We start from the raw sequence: 17,500 nt of genomic DNA, 5'->3' as shown, positions 1-17,500 counted from the left end.
AACTAACAAACAAACAATTTCGTCAACAAATAAAAACTAGACTAAAATGTTAGTAAGGGACTAGTGGACAAGAGATCCAGTTTTATGCTGGGTTGCTGCGACGCGTTGTGAGATTGTATATCTGCTATTTTCAGCATGCAACCAAAGTGTAAAATATGTCATTACAACGACATCAAGGCATGTCGAAACACATTTTTGTCGACTAAATCAACTGTAGATTTAGTCGACTAAAATCGTATGACATTTAGTCGACTAAAACTAGACTAAACACTAGAACATTCCAGGTGACTAAAATGTGACTAAAACTAAGTGAAACCTATTCAAGAGACTATACAACTAAAATAGAAATTTGCTGCCAAAAACAACCCTGCGAGAGTGCATTTTGAATTCCCCGACTTTTACTTGTACTAGTGCCTCTATATTAATATTGCAGTATTGATACTTTTACTTAAAGGACAACTTTAGTTTTATTCAACCAAGGTTAATGTTTTATAGGTTGTTATTAGAAAAAGTAAAAGATGAGTGTTTTTTCATTTGCTGCTTTTTTTTAGTTTTAGGGATTTCAAGCATGGGGCTAAATATGTATTATTTTACAAAATGTTATAGCGATTTCTTTTTTAAATATTTACTATAGTCCTACTAGACCCCAAGAAATTACATCTGGCCACAGAAGATCACAGGATCTATACTGAATATGAAGGTAGCCTACTGGGGGGAAGCCACACTGTGGGCTGTATTTTGCGTGTCTTAAGTACCAGGTCTTATTCCCTAACTTGAGTAAACTAAAGACCTGGAGGCGTGATCAATGCCATTTGGCTATTCTGAGTGGCCAAAGAGCATTGGTCACGCCTCCAGGTCTTTAGTTTACTCAAGTTAGGGAATAAGACCTGGTACTTAAGACACGCAAAATACAGCCCCATGTGTCATAGGCTCAATATGTCAGTTTGACACATTCAGTAGTTCTCGTGATCGCCATAATAAAAATCGCCATAATATTTTGTAAATACATAGTTAGCCCCATGCTCGAATGCCCCCGCCCCCCCCTGTCAAAAACAGCTAAAATCCCTAAAACGAAAAAGAAAGCAGCAAATGAAAACAAATGACACTCATCTTTCTCTAATAACAACCTAAAACATGAACCTTGGTTGAAAAAAACTAAAGTTGTCCTTTAATTAAAAACAACATCCACACACGGGTGCGTGCGCACATACTTCTGTCGTTCCAATTTCACGCATGCGCACACCACTCGTGCTCATTTGACGTACATCACAATCAAACAAACAGGTACACGGACATTGCAAGCTGGTTGTAGAAGTGGTTGCACCACTTAAAAAAAGTGACTACTTTCTTTCTTTCCGTCCACCACTGTGGCTCCAGGCGTGACTCAGCTGCGCATCCACCAGCGCAGCCACACGCTGCGGTCGTTCCAGTGTGAGCAGTGCTCCAAGGCCTTCAGCACGCTGGGAGGACTGCAGTCCCACCGAGGCTCCCACTCCGGAGACAAGCCCTACCTCTGCCCTCAGTGTGGCAAGAGGTTCAGGACCAAAGATGGACTGGAAGGTATGGAGCAAAGGGGGGTGGGTAGTTCCACACTCACCCCAGAGGGGCCACTACAGTTCCACACTCACTCCAGAGGGCCACTACAGTTCCACACTCACTCCAGAGGGCCACTATAGTTCCACACTCACTCCAGAGGACCACTATAGTTCCACACTCACTCCAGAGGACCACTATAGTTCCACACTCACTCCAGAGGACCACTATAGTTCCACACTCACCCCAGAGGGGCCACTACAGTTCCACACTCACTCCAGAGAGCCACTATAGTTCCACACTCACTCCAGAGGGCCACCATAGTTCCACACTCACTCCAGAGAGCCACTATAGTTCCACACTCACTCCAGAGGCCTACTATAGTTTCACACTCACTCCAGAGGCCTACTATAGTTCCACACTCACTCCAGAGGACCACTATAGTTCCACACTCACTCCAGAGGGCCACTATAGTTCCACACTCACCCCAGAGGGGCCACTATAGTTCCACACTCACTCCAGAGGACCACTATAGTTCCACACTCACACCAGAGGGCCACTATAGTTCCACACTCACACCAGAGGGCCACTATAGTTCCACACTCACTCCAGAGGGCCACTATAGTTCCACACTCACTCCAGAGGGCCACTATAGTTCCACACTCACCCCAGAGGTCCACTATACAGTAGCTCCACACACTATAGCTCCATCACAACAACAGAACAGGGAAGGATGACTTCAAAATGCGTCACCTACTGTATCCCACTCTGTCTGGTAGAATTCCCGTATGACTTGAAATGATTAAAAACGTGGATTAAACAATGAAAACATAACTCGTGTAAGTGGTGAACGAGAGGGAAGCTATTCTACGGTCAGTTTAACATGTGTAACTCGTGTTCGGGAGTCAACGGGTTAATGGGTTTAACCCATTTTGACCTGAGATCAGATTCTAAAAATGTCTGTTTATAAATGATAGTTTTCTGAAAAAGCTATGTTTCTATGTCAGCCGTTCTTCGATTTTTCAAAAATAGCAGACCTACAAGCTCTATGAGCTTGTAGATCTCCTATTTTTCAATAGCTAAAGCATAGCATAATGCTAACACCAAAAGGGGTTCCCGCACAAAATGGGTTTAACTGTCGTGCACCTGTTGGCAGGTCACCTGCGGACGCACACGGGAGAGAAGCCCTACCGCTGTGCCTGGTGCTCCAAGGCCTTCACCGCGCTGGCCGGCCTCAACGTGCACGTGCGCCGGCACACCGGGGAGCGCCCGTACGTGTGCACGGTGTGCGGCAAAGGTACGTTTGATTGGTGCTTGCTGTTTTTTTATTCATGTGTTCATTTCACTGGTTTCGGGATCCTCCAGGAACACTTTTCAACCTATCTTCATATAATTGGTCCTCACTAATAATCATGAAAAAATGGCGCAATTCTTTTTCTACTGGGTCTGTGTCTCATAGGAGGGCTGTGGGAAGTTCAGAAACCGTCTTCCAGTGACATCATCGATGGGGAATACAAGCTAATAGAAACTGCAGGCTTTCTAGTCCTGAAAAGTTGCAATGCGAAAATGAAAATGTAAACATTTTTGTTAAAAATAAATCTTGTTTAAAAATAAATCTGCCTAATGATGATGTCACTGGAAGACGGTTTCTAAACTGCCCACAGCCCTCCTATGAGACACAGACTGAGTAGAACAAAATCGTACCATTTTATCATGATTATTAGTGAGGACCAATTATATGAAGATATGTTGAAAAGTGGTGAAGTGGTCCTTTAACGATTCCCTTTAACCGTGGCTGTATAATATCCCTGTGTACCGCACTGGTTCTCAAAGTGAGGTCCAGGGACCCCCAAATGGACCCCTACAGCTCCGTAACTCTGAGAGTGTACAAATGTACAGCTCCGTAACTCTGAGAGTGTACAAAATGTTTGAACTGGTGCTGCAACAAAAAGATAATAATACAATATATTCGTATTGCTGTCGTTTCCAAAGGTTGGCCATCGGGGGGCGATCTTCAGAAGCACATGAGGAGCCACACGGGAGAGAAGCCCTACTCTTGTCAGGAGTGCGGCAAAGCCTTCTCCATTTCCTGTCACCTGACCGAGCACATGAGGTCACACACAGGTCAGAGGTCACAGGTCATCATTCAAGATTCTATTTCTTGCGGCAGCTTAAGAAGTTTAAAGTCAGCCAAGCAGCCATGACTCACTTCTATAGGGCCACTATTGAAAGTGTTCTCACCTTCTCCATGCTTGTTTGGTTCGGTCACACAACCTCTCAAGACAAATCAAAGCTGGAAAGAGTAGTACGTTGCGCATCAAAAAACATAGGATGTATAGCCTCCCTACACTTTCCTCACTCCATTCCACCAGAATAATTAGGAAGGCAAATAAAATCATTGCAGACAACTCCCATCCTGCACATCACCTCTTCAAAATTCAATCTCCTCCCATCAGGCAGGAGATATAGAAGTATCCAGAGCTCAACATGTCGCTTCAGGGATAGCACTTACCCCGTAGCCATTAGACAGATCTGAACTCATATAGTATATGCATATAGCACTTTAAAAAACTGAATGTAATTTCCTATGCTGCTGGTTTTTGTATTGTATTGTCTTTCTTGTTTGTGTATCTATGGTTGTCTGTATATGTTGAGTATGAACCAAGACAAATTCCTATCAACTTGTTGACATGGCAAATAAATTATTGAATCTTGAATCTATTGAATCTTGAGAGAGATGTCAGCCTCTGTGGCGCTAAGAGACGCATAAAAGTGACCATCTGGGCTTTAAGTTAATGACAGGGTGGTAACTTCCCATAGACAGCCCATACATCCAGACAGAACTTCCCATAGACAGCCCATACATCCAGACAGAACTTCCCATAGACAGCCCATACATCCAAACAGAACAACTTCCCATAGACAGCCCATACATCCAGACAGAACTTCCCATAGACACACCATACATCCAGACAGAACGGTCCTATAGACACACCATACATCCAGACAGAACTTCCCATAGACACACCATACATCCAGACAGAACAGTCCCATAGACAGCCCATACATCCAAACAGAACAGTCCTCTCTGATTGTGTTAAAACGACGTCAAACTCACCAACATTGCAGCTGTATACGAAAAGCTCTAGTTATCCTCTTTCTATCTGCAAAGTGTTTGTTTCATAAGAATATACAAGCTATGAGCTACTTTCTGTCTAGAAATTCCTTGCAGGTGGTTATTGAGTGGTGCAACCACTCAATAAGCTGTCAATAGCTGTTGTGCTAGAAACAGAGAGAGAGAGAGATAGTGTTGCACTGTTGCCTGCTAGAGAGAGAGAGAGGGATGTGTCTGCTAAATGCTAGCACCCTGGCTGCGTTCCTGTGGGTCTGGAAGTTCCGGGGACCCACCGGTGGCCCCCACACGGAGTTGCACCACTCAGTTCACGCGGGTGTGATTTTTTTTTGTTTTTTTGGAAGTGCTCGTTGAATATCACTCAACAGCCCTGCGTACCACTTGTTTTGAATTTGAACTGCAGGAGGCATCAGGATGACGCACCTGCCCCTCTAAATGTCTGTGCACGCAACTGCTTCAGTTGTCCACAACTTTACCCTGTGTCTCCACAGGAGAGAAACCCTTCAGTTGTCTACAACTTTAGCCTGTGTCTCCCAATGAGAGAGACCCTTCAGTTGTCTACAACTTTAGCCTGTGTCTCCCAATGAGAGAGACCCTTCAGTTGTCTACAACTTTAGCCTGTGTCTCCCAATGAGAGAGACCCTTCAGTTGTCTACAACTTTAGCCTGTGTCTCCCAATGAGAGAGACCCTTCAGTTGTCTACAACTTTAGCCTGTGTCTCCCAATGAGAGAGACCCTTCAGTTGTCTACAACTTTAGCCTGTGTCTCCCAATGAGAGAGACCCTTCAGTTGTCTACAACTTTAGCCTGTGTCTCCCAATGAGAGAGACCCTTCAGTTGTCTACAACTTTAGCCTGTGTCTCCCCATGAGAGAGACCCTTCAGTTGTCCACAACTTTAGCCTGTGTGTCGTGCCTGTGTCTCCACAGGAGAGAAACCCTTCAGCTGTCCACAGTGTGGGAAGTGCGTGAAGAGGAAGTTCGACCTGAAGAAACACATGCTGTCCCACTCGGACGTGCGGCCGTATCCCTGCCAGTACTGCAGCAAGAGCTACACACGCAAGACGCACCTCAACAGACACCTGCTCACACACACCGCCTGAGCGACAGACACAGCTACTGACACCAGTTATAGGGCATAGCAGTGGTGGCCATTTTGTGGTTCAACAGATAGAAAGGGGACCGTACCTATGTTCCCTCAGCCCTATGTTCCCTCGGGTCCGCGTCAATATGCCGACGGTCCGATCGACAACCTACCTCAAACCCTCACCCTAACCTCCCCCGGGGCAGACACCTAAACCTAACCACCCAACCTCTCCCGACCCCCAGCGCACCTCGGACCAATGCTCCTTCTGAGGGAACATAGGGCTGAGGGAACATAGGTATGACCCCATAGAAAGGTGTGCATACGTTCGCTCCCAACATGCACTGCCGGTTACAACTAACACGTGGCTCCCGACATACGCGGCAGGTTAAAACCAATCTGTGGCAGGTTAAAACTAACCCGTGGCTCCCGACATGCGCGGCAGGTTAAAACGAACCCGTGGCTCCCGACATGCGTGCCCAGTTATGTTACAACTAACCCGTGGCAGGTTAAACTTAAAGCTATGCTCTGGCTTCCTGTGAGGTTAGGTTTAGGGTTTAGGGCTTTGGGTATAGGGTGTCGGACTCATGACTGTACTGTTAAAATATAAGGAACCCAAGCCATGCATCACCATAAAAACATTTGATTCTGTGTCGATGGTCATTTGGGTCCGTGGGACCACAACATGACAAGCCACTGCTAGAATCTATATTAGTCACCACAGAAATCCGTGATTCTTTTTGCCGCTGATTTCAAAGCCGTCCGTGGATTTCTCGGCGATCCGCAGATGTTTTTAACGTCCGTGGAATACAATCGGACGAGTGCATTTTGTTGCGGAGCGAAAAGCGCCACCGTGGGCAAGGTTTGAATGACACTAACCTTTGCAACCGAAAACAAATAATTAAAACATATGAATTAACATAATAATTATAATAATTATAATAATTGAATTTTTATCCCCCAAAAACGATTATTAGAATATTTGGTTATTATGACCCATCCATAATTACAATTAATTGTATCTATTATTTCATAAAAGGATTTTTGCTTCATTATTAAAACAAAATTAAGTTTTGCTTGATAACTGGTTATTGTAGGTTGTCTTTTACTGTCCGCGGAATATTAACTATCAAGTGCAACTCTTAATCAAACTAATCAATTTAACCGATTAATAATTTGTTGATTAAGGGATTAATAAAGAAACAAAAGTATGTTTTTTTGCGACTCTGTTGTACACAATAGGGTGGTAATGAATTTAGTGAAAAAAAGATTTAAAAAAAGATCAATGTTTTCCCCTCTATGTAAAACAAAAAATTATATAAATTCTTACAAAAATATATTTCTTGATTACTGAATTAATTCATTAATAATTACCATTAGTGGACTTCCTGTCATGTGACCGCAGCCACAAAATCGATTGGCTGGAATTCATCCAGTGACTCCTCCTCTAGCCAATAGGATGCGGCTGGGAAATGAATCCTGGTTTTAAATGTTCTCATACATACATACGTATTGTTTGGAATAAAAAAACGAAATAAAAAAAGTGACATTTTATTTGTTGGTCTTTTATTCTGAAGAGGTACTTCCCACCCAGGAACCAACAAATGGATGAGAAAAAAAGACGACAAAATAAGAGTCTATAGATCTTTGATCTGAATACTTTATTTCCATCGTTTATCTCTCTGTGTGTGTGTGTGTGTGTGTGTGTGTGTGTGTGCGTGTGCGTGTGCGTGTGTGCGTGTGTGTGTGTGTGTGTGTGTGTGTGTATATGTGCTCGCTCGTGTTTGTGTGCGCTCGTGCATGTGTGCGTGCGTGTGTACACACACACACGCACACAGTATAGTATGCTTTGAGAAACAGACATGGGTGAGGACGGTTTTCCTGGTACTCACAATAAAGTAAGTTACTTAAAATCAGGTTTACTTTAGGTTTAGTAGACATTTAGAGGGGTCAGCTGTAGAGTGACCCGTGCTTTAGTATATCAGTGAGAAAGACGGCCTAAACGACTGTTAAACCATTTAGGCCGAAAAGGTTCGAAAAAAATAAAATAAAAACGTCTTCTTGAAAGAATATAATATTGAAAGATTTGTGCCGCATTTTCACACATAACTTTTCAAAAAAATAGCAGACCTACAAGCTCGTAGCGCGCCACTCGGTGGCGCGCTACGAGCTTGTAGATCTGCTATTTTTCAATAGTTATGAAACACCAAAAAGGGGGTGGCGGGTTAAAAACATCGCACTTGTGAAGTTGCCGTCCTCACGTTTTCATGCTGTCACAAGTGTGTGTGTGCGTGCGTGCGTGCGTGCGTGTGTGTGTGTGTGCGTGTGTGTGTGTGTGTGTGCACGTGCGTGTGCGTGCGTGTGTGCGCGCGTGTGTGCGTGCGTGTGTGCGCGTCTAATCGTCGTCGTCCGCGCCAGCCTTGTCGATGACCTTCCTCATCCAGCGTCTCATGCGGAACACGTGCGTGTAGAAGCCGTACTTCCCGTCGCGGTCGCAGCCCTCGCCCCAAGACACGATGCCCACCTGGTACCAGCGACTGTCCTCTGGGTTCTGGGCACGCACGCACGCACGCACACACGCACACAGACACACACAGGCGCACACGCACACACACGCGCGCGCACACACACACACACACACACAAGATAGGATAGATCAGTATTTGGTGTAGAGACCTTTTATAAACGTTCAAGAGCATAAAATTAAACCTGCCAAGGGTCCATTTAGTTTCATAAAAACTAGAAAAGGAAAAGAAAAAAACGATAACTAAACTGAAACTGTATTGTGTGTTTTTGCAAAACTAACTAATACCGACTGAAATGATGGACAAAATGCCCTTAGTTTTCATTTTTGTCAATTCATTTATTTAAGCTTAATCTGTAACAGAATATTCTTCTTTTAAATGCAATCCTTTCTTGAGGTTTATTGTACATAAAAATACTTTTCAATCCTGCAGGATTGAGAAAAGGGCAGAAAAAACTAAAATGAGACTAAAAGTAAATCGGCTAAAATTAACTGAATTAGGGGAAAAAATAAGTCAAAACTAAAATAAACTATAATGAAAAATCTAAAACTATTATAACCTTGTTGACACACAAACACACCTATAATAAAATTGCCTAGAGGATGGTGGGTGTACATTAAAACATGCAGACCGTGTGTGTGTGTGTGTGACTGTGTGTGTGTGTGTGTGTGTGTGTGTGTGTGTGTGTGTGTGTGTGTGTGTGTGACTGTGTGTGTGTGTGTGTGTGTGTGTGTGTGTGTGTGACTGTGTGTGTGTGTGTGTGACTGTGTGTGTGTGTGTGTGACTGTGTGTGTGTGTGTGTGACTGTGTTTGTGTGTCACCTTCATCACAAAGGGTCCACCGCTGTCTCCCTCGCACGCGTCGCCACGCTGTGCGTCCTCCGGCTTGTAGCCTACGCGCACACACAAAACACACACCAAACAATTTTAATTTATTTTGGCATTTTCTCGCAAATTTATGCCACTTCCCACGGATAAGTGGGAAGTGGCGTGGCCCGTGACGAAGCGTCAAACTTCCAACAGCAAACAGGAAGTGAAAATAGCGGATCTACAAGGTCAAAATTGTCTTTTTTTATGTAACCATTGAACTGAACTTTTCCCGATCCGATATTTATATTTTATAGAACGCGTTTATGCCATATATCACAACAGCACAATATCCCAAATCACAGATAATATCCAGGCTAATGTCATGATATGGATATAATGTTAATACTAGGGATGTCCCCGATCACGTTTTTTGGTTCCCGATCCGATTCCGATCATTTGAAAATGACGTGATCGGCACCCCGATTTCCGATCACCCGATCCGACCGGGACATCGACCCTAACTTGCATCGTTACCTGCACAGAACATGTTGTCGGTGATCTTCACGGCGGTGGAGGAGCGGCATGTGTCCTGCTCTACGATTGGTAGATGGATCTGCTGGAGGACTGTGGGTAGGTTCCGGGCGGACGGGTTCCACGTCTCCTTCAGGTTGCCCCAGCCGGTGACACGCCCCTTATAGCCCTCAAACATCAGCCTATTGGGACGAGAACGGCTGTGAGTCACATGACACTTGAACCCTACACAGCCTCTCTGTCTAAACATGTCATCTAACTAGAAAATTTGCAAATTTAAAAAAATTGCAGAGTGTGGTTGCCGCAGTGGCTTACATATGCCCCTCCCACTAATATTGCCAGCCAATTACAATTTGAAGCCAATTACAATTTGAAGTCACACCTTGGATCATGTGTAAGTAATTCAGAGGGGATTTAACCCCCAAAATTCACGTTTTTGCGACAAACGGTTACATTTCTCGCATTTGCGGCGCCCCCTATATGGATGAAAATGGAATTGCTTTTAAAACTTGGTTGATTAAACCCGGACATGTGAATCATTAGCTTATTTTTACCCCCAATCCAACCCATTGATGCTGAGGGCCAAGCAGGGAGGGCATTGGGTCCCATTTTTACAGTCTTTGGTATGACCCGGCCGGGGATCGAACCCCCGACCTCCCAGTTTCAAGGAGGGCACTCTCTCAACCACAAGGCCACTGTCTGGTGTGTGTGTGTGTGTGTGTGTGTGTGTGTGTCTTACGTCTTGGCGACCTTCTTGCTCGGCAGACACACGGGGTGGATGTGTTCGGTGAACGTGATTGGCCGTCTCATGTGCAGCAGAGCGATGTCACGGTTCAGGTTCTCCCTCCAGTTGTACTTGGGATGGACGATGATGTCATCGATGGCCACGATCTTCTCCGTTCCGCGCTCAAACCTATAGAAATATGACATGGCACTGTGATGTCTATACTCTATACACGCTCAAACCTATAGAAATACCACATCGTACCGTGACGTCTATACTCTATACACGCTCAAACCTATAGAAATACCACATGGCACTGTGACGTCTATACTCTATACACGCTCTACCACATGGCACTGTGACGTCTATACTCTATATACGCTCTACCACATGGCACTGTGACGTCTATACTCTATACACGCTCAAACCTATAGAAATACCACATCGTACCGTGACGTCTATACTCTATATACGCTCTACCACATGACACTGTGACGTCTATACTCTATATACGCTCAAACCTTTAGAAATACCACATGGCACCGTGACGTCTATACTCTATATACGCTCTACCACATGGCACTGTGATGTCTATACTCTATATACGCTCAAACCTATAGAAATACCACATCGCACTGTGACGTCTATACTCTATATACGCTCTACCACATGGCACTGTGATGTCTATACTCTATATACGCTCAAACCTATAGAAATACCACATCGCACTGTGACGTCTATACTCTATATACGCTCTACCACATGGCACTGTGACGTCTATACTCTATATACGCTCTACCACATGGCACTGTGACGTCTATACTCTATACACGCTCAAACCTATAGAAATACCACATGGCACTGTGACGTCTATACTCTATACACGCTCAAACCTATAGAAATACCACATCCTACCGTGACGTCTATACTCTATATACGCTCAAACCTATAGAAATACCACATGGCACTGTGACGTCTATACTCTATATACGCTCAAACCTATAGAAATACCACATGGCACTGTGATGTCTATACTCTATATACGCTCAAACCTATAGAAATACCACATGGCACTGTGACGTCTATACTCTATATACGCTCTACCACATGGCACTGTGATGTCTATACTCTATATACGCTCAAACCTATAGAAATACCACATGGCACCGTGACGTCTATACTCTATATACGCTCAAACCTATAGAAATACCACATGGCACTGTGACGTCTATACTCTATATACGCTCTACCACATGGCACTGTGATGTCTATACTCTATATACGCTCAGACATTTAGAAATACCACATTGCACCGTGACGTCACACACACGGCATGACATCGCACTCGCGATGACATCACGTATGATGTCATTTAACTTGTGAGACCGTAGGGGTCCATAATAATCTGCCCGGGCTCCCCCAGAGTTGGTGTCGAATCGAAGTGTCCTTGAGCAAGACACTGAACCCCTAATTTCCCCCGATGTGCAGGTTGCCGTTGGTGCCTGGCATGGTTTCCTACGTCATTGGTGTGTGAATGTGTGTGAGAACTGAGAATGGGTGAATGTAAAGCGCCTTTATCCAAGGCAAATTAGTACACACCTGTATCATCTCTCGACGTATGTCTCACGTCAGTGTGTGAGTGTGTGTGTGTGTGTGTGTGTGTGTGAGAACGGGTGAATGTAACGGAATCCAAGGTCGCTATACTGTATAAAATGCACCATTTACCAAATGCACCATTTACAGGTAAACGGACAGACGGAGAGCTAAACGGTTTGGACAGGTGTAGTCGCTGGTCTCACTTGGCTCGGTTGTGTTTGCCCAGTCGGACCAGGATGTCGTCGGCGGTGAAGTTCTTGTTCCACGGAGGATAGAGGATGCAGTGAGCGGCCGTGAGGATCCACTCGTCACTGATGAGCGACGCGCCGCACAGGAGCTCCTGAGGACTCCTTTTGTAGAGCATCACCTGCCTTTGATACAATAGATATACACGTTAGTACAAGATAAACATCACCTGCCTTTGATACAATAGATATACACGTTAGTACAAGATAAACATCACCTGCCTTTGATACAATAGATATACACGTTAGTACAAGATAAACATCACCTGCCTTTGATACAATAGATATACACGTTAATACAAGATAAACATCACCTGCCTTTGATACGATAGATATACACGTTAATACAAGATAAACATCACCTGCCTTTGATACAATAGATATACACGTTAATACAATTATAAACATCACCTGCCTTTGATACAATAGATATACACGTTAATACAAGATAAACATCACCTGCCTTTGATACAATAGATATACACGTTAATACAAGATAAACATCACCTGCCTTTGATACAATAGATATACACGTTAATACAAGATAAACATCACCTGCCTTTGATACAATAGATATACACGTTAATACAAGATAAACATCTCCTGCCTTTGATACGATAGATATACACGTTAGTACAAGATAAACATCACCTGCCTTTGATACAATAGATGTACACGTTAGTACAAGATAAACATCACCTGCCTTTGATACAATAGATATACACGTTAGTACAAGATAAACATCACCTGCCTTTGATACAATAGATATACACGTTAATACAAGATAAACATCACCTGCCTTTGTTATTCATTCATTCATTTAGACCTGAGGACGATTCTACAAATGTCTTCATATATTATTTTTAATGACAGTTGTAGCCACTATACGACCACAAATTACCCAAGAAAATGGCTATAGCCTAGCAACCCAGTCAACTGCATGCGCTCTGGGAGAACAGAGCAGCTGGTTTTTATCTTTTGATTAGGCGTTTCCATCATGCTCGTTTAAGCACGGCTAGATGGCTGTTTGAACCAATCAGATTGCTTCCTCTAAACAAAACCTGTTGTATTGTATAATGCATGTTTTTTTTTCTCCGTTTTGCATTTGACTGTAATGTGTTTGTTTAATGTTGTGTGTGTGTGTGTGTGTGTGTGTGTGTGTGTGTTGTTGTTGTTGTTGTGGTTACCATGGCGCCGAGGCCACCTCTGCGTCGTCTCCGTTGACGATGCGACTTCCTCGGTACGATTCCAGAAGCTCCTTCTCGTTCTGATCGGCGATGTTCTTGGATTCAAACAGAGGTCTGTTCCCACACACTGTCTCACGCACACACACGCACACACACGCACACACACACACACACACACGCACACGCACACACACACGCACACACACACGCACACACACGCACGCACACACGCACACACACACACACGCACGCACACACACACACGCGCACACACACACACACGCGCACACATATACATTAGCTATTGAGGTTTTCAATGTAATACGTAATTTTTTCTAATTGTTGCAATTTACGAGCTGCGTTCACTTCCCGTGTCGGCGCGTTTTACCTGTAATAATAATGTATTATATAGTACCTTGCTCTATAATTATTAATAATATATTATAATTATTATTATATATTAATTTACCCATTCTGAACGGGAACCCCTTTTGGTGTTAGCATTACGATATGCTTTAGCTATTTAAAAATAGCAGATCTACAAGCTCGTAGCGCGCCACCGAGTGGCGCGCTACGAGCTTGTAGGTCTGCTATTTTAAAAAAATCGAAGAACGACTGACATTTTTTAGAATCTGATCTCAGGTCAGAATGGGTTATAATCAGACCAGTGTGTGTCCAGTGGAAACCTCGTATGAATCTGATCTCAGGTCAGAATGGGTTAATACCTTGCTCTCCGCTGCCGAAGCTCCGGGGGCTGAAGAAGGTTTTCCGTGGGCCGGGTTTAGAGAGAACGGAGCGCTCTCTGCCCTCTGTGACCTCAGAGGTCCTGCCCAGTGTGTCATCTGGGGAACACACACACACACACACACGTCCAATGGGTCATATATAGAATTAGACATTTGCCCATGCAGTGCCCAAACTATTTACAATTTAGGCATTCAATTAATCCAGAGCGATTTACATTAAAGGACCACTTCACCACTTTTCAACCTATCTTCATATAATAGGTCCTCACTAATAATCATGAAGAAATGGCGCAATATTTTTCTACTCAGTCTGTGTCTCATAGGAGGGCTGTGGGCAGTTCAGAAACCGTCTTCCAGTGACATCATCGATGGGGAACACAAGCTAATAGAAACGGCAGGCTTTCTAGTCCTGAAAAGTTGCAATGTGAAAATGAAAGCCATCGTTCTCACGATAATGAAAATCTAAAACATTTTGTAAAAAAATCTTGTTTAATAAAAAAATCTGCCTAATGATGATGTCACTGGAAGACGGTTTCTAAACTGCCCACAGCCCTCCTATGAGACACAGACTGAGTAGAAATAAACCGTGCCATTTTATCATGATTATTAGTGAGGACCTGTTATATGAAGATAGGTTGAAAAGTGGTGAAGTGGTCCTTTAAGCAAGAACAAAAAAAAGCATGGGAATACATCACATAATATAAAAAGCATTTATCATGAATATATCATAACACGTCACTTCCCGTTCGTAAGCTTGCAGATCTATTTTCACTACTTCTTAAAAACATTAGTTTTCTAATCTAGAGAATTCATTTGAATTCAGTCTTTGTGCTGGTGGGCCTTTATTCAGGAAGGCCCACCCAGTCTTTGTGCTGGTGGGCCTTTATTCAGGAAGGCCCACCCAGTCTTTGTGCTGGTGGGCCTTTATTCAGGAAAGCAGATTAACTCACAGACAATTGTGAATTGAGAGACATCTTTCTACGTATATGTTAATGTGAACGGCTTCCTCGTAATGTGGGTATATTAACAGTATTTCACTGCATTGTAGTGACTCGTAATGTGGGTATATTAACAGTATTTCACTGCATTGCAGTGACTCGTGACTCGAGTGGTCTGTGACCGAGTCAAGTCCCATCAAATATTAACCCATTTTGACCTGACATGAGATTATACAAAATAATGTCTTCAAAATCGTCATGTTTCTATGTCAGTCGTTCTCAAACATTTTCATGACAAGGACCCCCAAGATTAAATGTAATTGGCCACCGAGCCACAAGGGCCTTAACCCATTCTGACCTGAGAACAGGCTCTGTCAAGGTCACAGCGGTGTATTTACCACACAGGTCAAAGGTCACAGCAGTGTATTTACCACACAGGTCAAGGTCACAGCAGTGTATTTACCACACAGGTCAAGGTCACAGCGGTGTATTTACCACACAGGTCAAAGGTCACAGCAGTGTATTTACCACACAGGTCAAGGTCACAGCAGTGTATTTACCACACAGGTCAAAGGTCACAGCAGTGTATTTACCACACAGGTCAAAGGTCACAGCGGTGTATTTACCACACAGGTCAAAGGTCACAGCGGTGTATTTACCACACAGGTCAAGGTCACAGCGGTGTATTTACCACACAGGTCAAAGGTCACAGCAGTGTATTTACCACACAGGTCAAGGTCACAGCAGTGTATTTACCACACAGGTCAAAGGTCACAGCAGTGTATTTACCACACAGGTCAAAGGTCACAGCGGTGTATTTACCACACAGGTCAAAGGTCACAGCGGTGTATTTACCACACAGGTCAAAGGTCACAGCAGTGTATTTACCACACAGGTCAAAGGTCACAGTAGGTGTATTTACCACACAGGTCAAGGTCACAGTAGGTGTATTTACCACACAGGTCAAAGGTCACAGCAGTGTATTTACCACACAGGTCAAGGTCACAGTAGGTGTATTTACCACACAGGTCAAAGGTCACAGCGGTGTATTTACCACACAGGTCAAAGGTCACAGCAGTGTATTTACCACACAGGTCAAAGGTCACAGCGGTGTATTTACCACACAGGTCAAAGGTCACAGCGGTGTATTTACCACACAGGTCAAAGGTCACAGCAGTGTATTTACCACACAGGTCAAAGGTCACAGCGGTGTATTTACCACACAGGTCAAAGGTCACAGCGGTGTATTTACCACACAGGTCAAAGGTCACAGCAGGTGTATTTACCACACAGGTCAAGGTCACAGTAGTCTAGGGTCACGTTGCCGTTGACCTCCACGAAGCACCAGGGACCCTCTGGGTCAACGTCGGGGTTGCGGCACTTGTTCCCGGTCAGCGCGACCTCGGCGATGAACTCCTTGCCCTTGGCGTGGCTCTTGGCCGCCAGCGACGCCCACGGCAGGCAGGCGTGGCCTCCCAGGGTCACGGAGAGGTCGCCCGCGTAGTCCACGCCGTTGTTGGTCAGGCAGACTCTGCCTACCGGCGCCTGTCTGGGAGGGGCCAGGGTGGAGGGCACGAACGCCTGGCCTGGTGGAGAGACAGACAGACAGGTGGAGAGACAGACAGGTGGAGAGACAGACAGACGGGTGGAGAGAGAGACAGACAGGTGGAGAGACAGACAGGTGGAGAGACAGACAGACAGACAGGTGGAGAGACAGACGGGTGGAGAGACAGACAGACGGGTGGAGAGACAGACGGGTGGAGAGACAGACAGACAGACAGGTGGAGAGACAGACAGGTGGAGAGACAGACAGACAGGTGGAGAGACAGACAGGTGGAGAGACAGACAGGTGGAGAGACAGACGGGTGGAGAGACAGACGGGTGGAGAGACAGACAGACAGGTGGAGAGACAGACGGGTGGAGAGACAGACAGGTTGGAGAGACAGACGGGTGGAGAGACAGACAGGTTGGAGAGACAAACAGGTGGAGAGACAGACGGTTGGAGAGACAGACGGGTGGAGAGACAGACAGACATGTGGAGAGACAGACAGGCAGGTGGAGAGACATGCAGACAGACAGGTGGAGAGACAGACAGACAGGTGGAGAGACAGACAGGTGGAGAGACAGACAGACAGGTGGAGAGACAGACAGGTGGAGAGACAGACAGACAGGTGGAGAGACAGACAGGTGGAGAGACGGACAGACATTTATAATTATTATAAATGTAAAGTGTTAAATGGCTCTATATTGTGACAGTAATCATTTTTCTGACGTCACTCGCTCATCCCCTGGTTCTAAGGGGTTCTGACGTGCCCGTGTCATAGCTTAGGAGGCTCCCATTGGCTTATAGGCGGCGTTTAGGCGGCTCCCATTGGCTTAGGCGGCGTTTAGGCGGCTCCCAATTCAATTCAATTCAAAGGGCTTTATTGGCATGAGAAAACATACGTTTACA

At 44.7% G+C, this 17,500-nt stretch overlaps 2 protein-coding genes across 2 annotated transcripts in view; one reads left to right on the top strand and one right to left on the bottom strand.

Moving 5' to 3' along the window:
* Window positions 1-7,236, top strand: part of LOC308311836 (uncharacterized protein) — a 19,131-nt gene extending 11,895 nt beyond the window's left edge. The window contains exons 13-16 of the mRNA XM_080758612.1: window positions 1,378-1,560; window positions 2,690-2,830; window positions 3,526-3,657; window positions 5,594-7,236. Coding sequence (XP_080614738.1) covers window positions 1,378-1,560; window positions 2,690-2,830; window positions 3,526-3,657; window positions 5,594-5,766 — 629 coding nt within the window. The 3' untranslated portion in view covers window positions 5,767-7,236. The remainder of the gene's footprint in view (window positions 1-1,377; window positions 1,561-2,689; window positions 2,831-3,525; window positions 3,658-5,593) is intronic.
* A 906-nt stretch (window positions 7,237-8,142) lies between these two features.
* The window catches only part of f2 (coagulation factor II (thrombin)), a gene marked incomplete at both ends in the record, with an annotated part of 13,992 nt that continues 4,634 nt past the window's right edge, over window positions 8,143-17,500 (bottom strand). Inside the window, 8 exons of the mRNA XM_080758611.1 lie at window positions 8,143-8,298; window positions 9,094-9,164; window positions 9,616-9,794; window positions 10,352-10,525; window positions 12,136-12,303; window positions 13,365-13,491; window positions 14,090-14,206; window positions 16,335-16,634. Of these exons, the coding sequence (XP_080614737.1) occupies window positions 8,143-8,298; window positions 9,094-9,164; window positions 9,616-9,794; window positions 10,352-10,525; window positions 12,136-12,303; window positions 13,365-13,491; window positions 14,090-14,206; window positions 16,335-16,634 (1,292 nt within the window). The remainder of the gene's footprint in view (window positions 8,299-9,093; window positions 9,165-9,615; window positions 9,795-10,351; window positions 10,526-12,135; window positions 12,304-13,364; window positions 13,492-14,089; window positions 14,207-16,334; window positions 16,635-17,500) is intronic.

This window comes from Protomyctophum bolini (assembly GCF_963924005.1).
Source record: "Protomyctophum bolini genome assembly, chromosome: 24".
NCBI lineage: Eukaryota > Metazoa > Chordata > Actinopteri > Myctophiformes > Myctophidae > Protomyctophum > Protomyctophum bolini.
This window is presented reverse-complemented; position numbering and strand designations above follow the sequence as displayed.